This window comes from Oncorhynchus gorbuscha, unplaced genomic scaffold (assembly GCF_021184085.1).
Source record: "Oncorhynchus gorbuscha isolate QuinsamMale2020 ecotype Even-year unplaced genomic scaffold, OgorEven_v1.0 Un_scaffold_79:::fragment_2:::debris, whole genome shotgun sequence".
Classification (NCBI taxonomy): domain Eukaryota; kingdom Metazoa; phylum Chordata; class Actinopteri; order Salmoniformes; family Salmonidae; genus Oncorhynchus; species Oncorhynchus gorbuscha.
This window is the reverse complement of record NW_025745580.1, coordinates 62,501-72,311: the sequence shown is the minus strand read 5'-3', so window position 1 is coordinate 72,311 and position 9,811 is coordinate 62,501. Positions and strand designations below refer to the sequence as shown.

Here is a 9,811-nt window from a genome sequence, read left to right as displayed (position 1 = left end):
TCTAAATTTTACAGCGAACCATCCTCCTCTTCCTCAATACACCAACCTCCACTGACTGCTTCACTTAAAAAAATTAAATAAAAAAAATCTAATCTACAGGCCGACACATGGTCTGTGGTGTTTTTGTAGCACTCTAACGAAGACCAATTACTTGAATCCTGCATTATCCATATTTATGTTAAAAATGGAATTATCATCCACCACACTTGTCACTTATGATGCAGGTAACTATTAGAAAACCAAACGTCTGTTTCATGATTGCATTTGGAATGGATTGCTGCGTCACAGTGGCTAAGGGAACTAAATTCCATTCTCTAGAGAGCTAGGTTCCACTATGGTCCCACCTCCAATTATTCTGACTTCCACTAAGACAAAAGATAATGGCCACTGCGGCGTTAGAGAGTGGACTGTTTTTCCATTATAGAATCCCCACCCCTTCCACTTTGTGTGCGTGTGTTGTCTCATTGATTTGCCTGCCCACTCACTCTCCCACTGTTTGCTGGAGTGTTATGAGCCCTGACCTATCTGTCTTGGCCCCGGCTTCTTTGCGTCTGAGCCTAGACCACACATTCATAAGATGCTCATTGCTAAATACATTTTGGGCCCTTATTATGTGTGTGAGTGTGTGTAAGCGCTTTCTCAAGACCTCAGGGAAACAAGATAAGAGAGAATCAGGAGGCCCCCGAGTCTTGCAGCGGTCTAAGGCACTGCATCTCAGTGCGAGAGGCGTCACTACAGACCCTGGTTCAATTCCAGGCTGTATCACAACTGGATGTGATTGGGACGAAGAGATTGGGAGTCCCATAGGGAGGCGCACAATTTGCCCAGAGTCGTCCGACTTAGGGTTTGACCGGGGTAGGCCGTCATTGTAAAGAATTTGATCTTAACTGACTTGCCTAGTTTAATAAAAGATAAATAAATAATGTGTATCCGTGGGGAGACGAAGAAAAACAATGTCCTATACGTCACCATTGTCTTCCTCCACACCCAGAATTTCATACAGCTCCAATATTGTTATTGACTTGGCGCACACACACACACACACACACACACACACACACACACACACACACACACACACACACACACACACACACACACACACACACACACACACACACACACACACACACACACACAAACCAACCATAGCTGGAAATGGATGCCTGTGTGTCTTTGCCTAGCTGCAGGAGTCTGCCAGCTCCTCGGCAGAAAACTAGCCTACATATCCAAGCCACACCTGCCAGATCCAATTGATCCAGTTTGAACTATCACCTCTTAAACTGACGGGACGGGGGATGGTGGAAAAATGGAACACCTATTTTTGCAACCAGGCCTGAAATAAATTTGCCTCTTGAGATAAATTAACTGTGACTGAAATCTATTTTTTTCTCTCTTTCGCTATCCCTCTATCCTTATTCCATTTAGAATGCTATGTTATTTCTCACTTAATTCTACAGGAAAGACGGGGCTTTTTATTTTACTCTTTCTTCCCTCCTCATACAGAATCGTCTTCATCTGTGATTGTATTTATGGATACCACGACAACACGGACTACAACTCGACCGACGGGTTTCCACGACGACCACATCAACAACCAGCACCACTACGACCACCCGGGTTTCGGCGACGACCCCCGTTGCCCAGCGACCGCGACCCACCTCGACTACCCTGCCGCCGCTATTTCCGCCAGCGGACAGCAATATCCCAGGGGGAAACACAAGGACGTCCCCGTCCTCCAAGCTCCCCAACGTCAGCGTTGACTACTGTAATCCCATGATCATGTCGGATGTGTCCTGGCCCAAGATGAGACAGGGATTGGTGGCGAGGCAACCATGCCCGACTGGAACAATAGGTAATGGGCTTGTTCTACATAAGTCTGTGGCTCCCGTGCGTCTGAAATTGAACATTCACTGGGCCCCGATAAAAGTATGTCAACCAAATGCCTACACTGTGGTAATAGCCAAATGTAGCTAATCGCTGTCCCGTGATACATTTCCTTACCAGTGCAACAAATATGTTGGTTTAAATGTCTGTATGTGTAACATATGTTGGTGTGAGTTCAAGCGATGTCATAAAGCACTACGTAGTACATGCAATGTGCGGAATGTCTGAAGTATCACAAAAAATAGATTAGTGATCACTGCAGGAATCGAACCAACAAGTTTCAAGTTTCAATGTCGCGTTCAGCAAAATGCCGTTCTCGCAAGCTCCAAACCCAACAATGCAGTAGTCAATAGCAATGTAGTGCTAAAAATAACACAAGGTAGAAATTTAAAAAAATAAATTAATAATAATAATAAAAATAAAAACAAGGAAGAAGAACACGAGAAAATATTGAAATTGTACATAATGATGACCATTGACAGCCATGGCCCTCAGACGAACCAGAATCCTCCGCTCCTGAATTGGCCTCCCTCGGGAATGGAGCTGATCGGAAAAGGATGAGCTTAACCATTAAGTCAGAACTTTCTCACAGGACCTGCATTTCTGAATTTAAGTCTTACAATTAACTCAACTAATCCCTTCAGTTTTCCAACCAAAATCTGTCGTCAAACACATTCTGGCATTGCTTTTCCCAACTCTGTACGGCATATTGAAGTGTGATGGTTGACACGGCCGAATGTTATTTACAGGTTTGTTGTTTTGTTTATATGCATTCGCCCCTCCCCCCTCGCCTAATGAGAGACTCGCTGAGAGAGGAGAGCTAAAGATAGCCACACATATGGAACCACGAGGCGGAATCCTCCCCTCCGCTTCCTCACTCCCAGGAAACAATTAGCCTAATTAATTAACACTAAACACAGTTGTGTGTGTGTGCTCTTTAATGAGGGCCAGGCACTTTGTGTTCATGAGGTGCCACTTCACTCGTTTCTTTCTCTACTCCGTTGTCACAGATCAAAAGGAATGGATACCAACATATTAAGATCCAGCATACTATGACATTCTAGACGGTTCTGTGCTTCCAACTTTATGGCAACAGTTGGGGGAAAGCCCTTTCCTGTGTGACGATGCCCCCGTGCACAAAGCGAGTTCCACACAGAAATGCTTTGTCAAGATCGGTTTGGAAGAACTTGACTGGCCTCCACAAAGCCCTGACCTCAACCCCATCGAACAACTTTGGGATGAATTGAAACGCGGAATGCAAGCCAGGCCTAATTGCCCAACATAAGTGCCCGACCTCACTAATGCTCTTGTGGCTGAATGGAAGTCCCTACTGCAATATTCCAACATCTAGTGGAAAGCCTTCCCAGAAGAGTGGAGGCTGTTATAGCAGCAATGTTCCAACATCTAGTGGAAAGCCTTCCTAAAAGATTGGAGGATGTTATAGCAGCAAAGTGGGACCAACTCCATATTAATGCCCATGATTTTGGAATGAGATGTTTGACGAGCAGGTGTCCACATACTTCTGGTCATGCAGTGAAACCAAAAGTAGAGCGTGATGCCATGTTGCCATTAGAAACAGTATCAATATATTTTAAGTTTTGGGTTGTGATTTGGCCCATACTCATAAAGTCAAAGTGCTGATATAGGGTCATTTTTGCTGTTTAGATCATAATGAATAAGATTGTATGGACAAGGGGGTACCTGATCCTAGATCAGCACTTAAGACATTTTTTGAATACGAGCACAGAAATGTTACAACCAGAGGTGGGGACCGTTTTGTCTCTAGCCGCCATCTCCTCGTTTAACAGGCGACACCATCCCGACGATGGCCGGTGTACAGCAAGATGAGGGTACACACAACCACCACCGCTCCTCGTGTCTCTCTTTAAAGCCCACCACACTTCAGACCACTTTTCCAACGCGTGGACGGCTTTGAGTCTCCTCAAATCCCTACCACCTCTCTCTCCATTATTTTCTCTCTCCCCTCTCTCTCCTTTTTTTCTCACTCACTCTATCAATCATCCTCACAACACCTTTCTCCCTTACCCCCCCCCCCCCTCAGGTGGAGGTCTATCTGATAAACCCATCAAACGTAATGCAGTCCAAGAAGGACTAGAAGGAAATGATGTGTCAGTCAAAGTTTAAATCAGTTAATGTTATCAGTCTGTCTCCTCCTCCTCTAGCCCATAGACGTGTACAAATCGAAGACTGGCATTTTTCCTTGACAGAGTCCTGAAGTTAATAGTTTATAAAAAATACACAGATTGAATATAAACACTATCAACGCCATAGCCCACATTTGGAACCCAATTTCCTCTCTCTCTCTGTATCCCTTTACCATAACATGCATCCCAAATGGCGCCCTATTCCCTTTACAGTGCATTACCTAAAGGGAATGGCACCCTAATCCCGTCCCATAGGATTCTTGTTAAAAGTAGTGCACTATGTAAGGAATAGGGTGCCATTTGGAACTGCTGTGTACTGTTTTAGGCTGGCTGATAGTGTCGTTGATTAGATGATAAAGACACAATCCCAGTTTATACACAGAGTAAGTAGAAGCTCTGGTGGGGGCGCAGTCCCATTTTTGGCCTGGTTTCAGAGGCCTTGTGTGGCCCAAAAGACACACACACACACACACACACACACACACACACACACACACACACACACACACACACACACACACACACACACACACACACACACACACACACACACACACACACACACACACACACACACACACACACACACACACACACACACACACACACACACACACACACACACACACACACACACACACACACACACACACACACACGTCACTCCACATCTCCGTTAGTAGCAGTCCTCTCCCTCAGGCACCCTTAATTGACCTTTCGTAACGAACTCCAGGATATCTGACTTAATTGGAACACAGTTTGGTGTATTTTTTTGCACGGAGTTCAACCGTCTCACCCGCTTAACACATAAAGAGGTGCTTCAACTCTTAATTACTAGAAACACACACGATCCAGGATACCTCTGTGGGCCCTGAAGTGCTACCACAAAACAATTAGGACTTCATTTAACATGCGGAGATGAAGCCAGTAGATTCTATTCCTTTGTCATATCCCAATTATATTTATTTGTTGTATGTTATTATTAAAGTGGAACTGACAGCATTTTAGAAACATGAACTCTTATTCAAATCTGTTCATATACATCCCCAGGAAGAATGTGACAGTTTTTATTTTATTTGTAATTTTCTGACGAGCGAGCGTGTACATATGGTAATTTTCACGTTTTCATACATTCATAGAATGTTTGGGAATGACAGAGGAAGGCATCGGTGAACATTCTATAGCAATACAGAGGGGGAAAGCAGCTGTGCTAGACACTGCTGTAAATAAAACCTCATAAAAACATCTGTCTTGTGTGTTTACAGGCAGTAGCGTGACTTTAGATTATTAGAACGCCTTCGCCAAAAGCCACAAAATGCACCTGAATGGATTTCTGCAAATATGTAAATACCACAGGAGTTCTCTTACATTTGTCAACTTAACAGTTCTATTGATCATGAAAGCATCTCTCTCTCTCTCTGTTCCCTATGCACATCATCAACAACAAGATAAACGACTGCTAGCCAGAGCGAGATGAGCTCAAATCTGACGAGGGAACACTAGATAAACCTTCTCAGCTTATAGTTGGCCATCAAAATTTCACTGATAAAAGGATAAGAAATAGTAGCCTGCTCGCCCTTCTGCATCTTGCCTGCCAAAGCATACTTGTCCCAACCCACATTTTGACGACTGATTTGGAACATTTGACCGATGCCAAATACATTTGATTGACAACTAAAGAGATATGCTAACTGTGGATACGAGTCGTTCAAGTTCAGCATTGCTAGCTAGCAAAGTAATTACTGTAATTTCTTGCAAGCTAATCAGATGACCCCCGCGTCTCTAGCGCTAGCCACAGAAAAATGATATGGGGGGGGGGTCAGCCACTCACCCATCGTCCAATGACAACATCCTCCCAGTACATTAGGCTCTGTGTTTATCTTGCTAAATAAATAGCGACCTAAGTAGATAAGCTAGCCTATTAGCCATGCTATGACTGACTTGTGATCATTGCCCTTGATAGTTTGATTGTATTGACATTCCCAGCCTTAGTTATATTTGTCCGTTTTTGACCAAAATATTGAGTCATTGAAACTGAATCAGTGCATCCCGAATGGAGACAGCAAACAATGTACCAGGCCAGCTGTGATTTACAACCTGATGCCAATATTTGTTGAACTATCAACAATGATGAGACAGCCTACCGGGAGGAGGTGAGGGCCCTGGGAAAGTGGTTCCAGGAAAATAACCTCTCACTCAATGTCAACAAAACAAAGGGACTGATCATTGAGGGAGCGAGCCCCTGTCCACATCGACGGGACTGCAGTGGAGAAGGTGGAAAGCTAAAGTTCCTCGGCGTACACATCACTAACGTTCTGAAAAGGTCCACCCACACAGACAGTGTGCTGAAGAAGGTGCGACAGCGCCTCTTCAACCTCAGGAGGCTGAAGAAAATTGAAGATCTGGTACAACGCTGTTCTTTTCCCTTCACAGAACAGCGCAAACTAACCAGAATAGAAAGAGTGGGAGGCCCCGGTGCACAACTGAGCAAGAGGACAAGTACATTAGAGTGTCTAGTTTGAGAAACGGACGGCTCACAAGTCCTCAGCTGGCAGCTTCGTTAAATAGTACCCGCAAAACACCAGTCTCAATGTCAACAGTGAAGAAGCGCCTCCGGGTGCTGGCCTTCTAGGCAGGGTTCCTCTGTCCAGTGTCTGTGTTGTTTTGCCCATCGTAATCTTTTCTTTGTATTGGCCAGTCCGAGAGATGGCTTTTTCTTTGCAACTCTGCCTCGAAGGCCAGCATCCCAGAGTTGCCTCTTCACAGTTAACATTGAGCCTTTTAAAATTATAAACTTGGATAAGTTAACACAACGTGCCATTGGAACACAGGAGTGATGGTTGCTGATAATGGGCCTCTGTACTCTTATGTGGATATTCCATTAAAAATCTTCCGTTTCCAGCTGCAATAGTCATTTACACTGTATTTCTGATCAATTTGATGTTGTTTTAATGGACAAAAAATGTGCTTTTCTTTCAAAAACAAGGACATTTCTAAATGACCCCAAACTTTTGAACGGTAGTGCACATGTTTCTTAATTCCATTCTTTTACTTTTAGCAAAGTAGTTTAAAACGCTGTCAGTTCCACTTTAAGGGCAATCGGTTTTGAGGTACGTGGTAGTTTCATCCGGATATGAGTAGCAGTGTTGCGTTGTATCTGTTCACACAGACAAACACCGACAGATTGTATGAGGACGAGAAAAGAAAGAAGTGATTTATAATAAGGCGAGAATAAAGCTGTTTGGAAGCACGCGTCTCACCGTTAGCAGCGATAGCTTTTTAGATATGAAACCCTGTGGTTTTGCTCTATTGCCTCTAACTCGGAGTCTTGTTTTCTTCCACAGGCGTGGCCATGTATCTGTGTATGGGGCCCGAAGGATACTGGGACCCTCAAGGGCCCAACCTTAGCAACTGTACGTCCCCGTGGGTCAATGTAATCACCCAGAAGGTAAGGGAGCCCCCCAAGGGGACAAACTCATAGACACACACACACACACACACTCACACTCACACTCACACTCACACTCACACACTTCACGCTTGGCAATTCACACTTGTTCACTTTGCAACAATGGAAACCCCTGAGACTAAGGGAATACTATGCCCATCCTCTACGATCATTGTGCTCCACGGGTTTCCTTTGTCTCTGCTCAGAAGAACGTAATTGGTCAATTAATGTCAAGTCTTCCACTCGCTCCAGGTAAAGGGGAATAGCAGTTGCCACTGTTTGCAACCAGAGGTCTTAGAGTACTGTCCTACCTACTGCGTCGAGTTCACAACGGTGGCCAAATACACCCACTACACAATTATGACCCTATCCCCCCATTCTTCCATTTTCTTTAGCCCCAGAGGGGGTCTCTCTCATTCCCCTTCTGTGTTTAAATCTGTAATTGAATCTCCGAGACGGAGGAGACGGCTATTGGGACTGTAGCGGTACCAGTAGCAGCAGCAGCTCTCTCCCTGTTTATGAATTGCATCAGATGTCAAAATGCACTCGCTGAAACTCGCAGGAGCCCGAGGCATGCCAGCAATAACACTTATGATCCACTCCAGACTGGCAAAAGCCCGTTAACCAAACAGCACTTTGTGGTTCTGGATGGAGAACGGGTGGTTGAAAAAAAGAAAGAAAAAATAGTGTGGGGTAGAGGTAGAGAGATCAGGTGGATTATTTTATTGTTGCAACGTTTATCTTTTTTCGAGTGCAATAAATGTCAACCGTGGGCTGATGTTTTGGTTATTAACTACAGCTCAGTGCCATTCTGTTTAAACCGATATGGAGATGATACCACTTTATCTTCTCCTTTACCATAGTGTCACTATTTCCTGACTCAAACTCATAGTCCGTTATAGTGCACATCCTAACTTTCTCACACGCAAAGCAGCACAACGCTTGACACAGTCTCGCCCCTTGTGGGATTGACTATTGGAAAATGGGTGCATTTAATTTATTATTATATTTTTTTTTTACAAAAGTGTTATTCATCTTTATTACGCACATTAGGCATGAGCGATGTGCCTGTCATCCCTCGTTGTCACCGGGGAATTTAAATGAAGATCCACCTATCAGGCATCCCAGAATTCAGTCTGCCCCTTATTTTCACGCCACTGTCCCTGGTTCTTCTCATTAACAGGAAGACTCCGAGAGGCAGACAAGCAAAAGGGTGACTGAGTGAAGTAGGGAGAGGCTGGAAGAGAGATGGAGAGAGCGAGGGGAGAGAGCGAGGGGGAGAGAGCGAGGGGGAGAGAGCGAGGGGGAGAGGGCGAGAGACCAGGATTGAGAGGGACATTGACAGACTTAACTTTTTCTTACTGTGGCCGTAACTCTTTTCATTAAGAGAAAGAGGCTTCTCTAGTCCCCACACACTGTCCACACAGGAAGAGGGTTCTCGAAGAAAGGCCAATTAAGCTGGGTGTAATTGGTTCTGCTAATAAACACAGGGGCAGGGATTGCAAGCGATGGCCAAGTAAGTCATGTGAGGCCCTGTGCCGCGGACACCTTAGTCTCCCCCTAATGTGTTGGAGGTTGCCGGGACGAAGGCCTCATCGCGCCGCATGCACATTTTGGGGGTTTGCGTCTCACATGGCACCCTATTCCTTTAATAGTGCACTACTTTTAACCACAGCCCTTTGAGCCTTGGTCAAAAGTAGTGCACAATATAGGGAGTAGGTTGCCATTTGGGGCGCAAGTTCCAGACTTAGAATCCAGCAGCGGTTCTGTATGAAATATCAGAGGAAAGGAGTGGATCGAGCGGACTACAAACAGATGTCTGACTTCCACGGATGCCTCGGGCAGGGTTAGACTCCTAAACATAGCCCAAATGCTACGTCCCTTGGTATTCACTGAACCCGAGGCTAATCAAATGTGCACAAAGCTATTAGCATTCCAAAAAGGGAGGACATTAGTAAGAATAGCGGCATGAATACAAATCATACAAATAAATGATCCAAATATGCCGCCGGTACTGTAAAGTGCTCCAAAACAGATCCAACCTCGCCTCTTCAATGTCCCTGTCCAATTGAATACATCCGGAAGTTTTATTTCTGAGGGGCTGTGTTTTAGCATTCTGACCCTGGGATCAGTCTGAGTAGAGTGTTTTCGGAACGGTAGCCCAGTGATCTGCATGTGAAAACATGACCCACTTGATGAATAGAACAGGTGCTTTTTCAAGGCCCTTTTCAATTGGACGGCCGGGTAGTAGAAACAAAGAACTACAGTACACACAAGTCCGTTTTTATCCTTCATAATCCAATTGAAGATA

General features: G+C 44.8%; 1 protein-coding gene across 1 annotated transcript in view; it reads left to right on the top strand.

Annotated features, from left to right (window-relative positions):
- The first annotated feature begins 1,537 nt into the window (after positions 1 to 1,537).
- The window catches only part of LOC124019209 (adhesion G protein-coupled receptor L3-like), a 63,670-nt gene continuing 55,396 nt past the window's right edge, over positions 1,538 to 9,811 (top strand). Inside the window, exons 1-2 of the mRNA XM_046334605.1 lie at positions 1,538 to 1,855; positions 7,397 to 7,500. Of these exons, the coding sequence (XP_046190561.1) occupies positions 1,777 to 1,855; positions 7,397 to 7,500 (183 nt within the window). The 5' untranslated portion in view covers positions 1,538 to 1,776. The remainder of the gene's footprint in view (positions 1,856 to 7,396; positions 7,501 to 9,811) is intronic.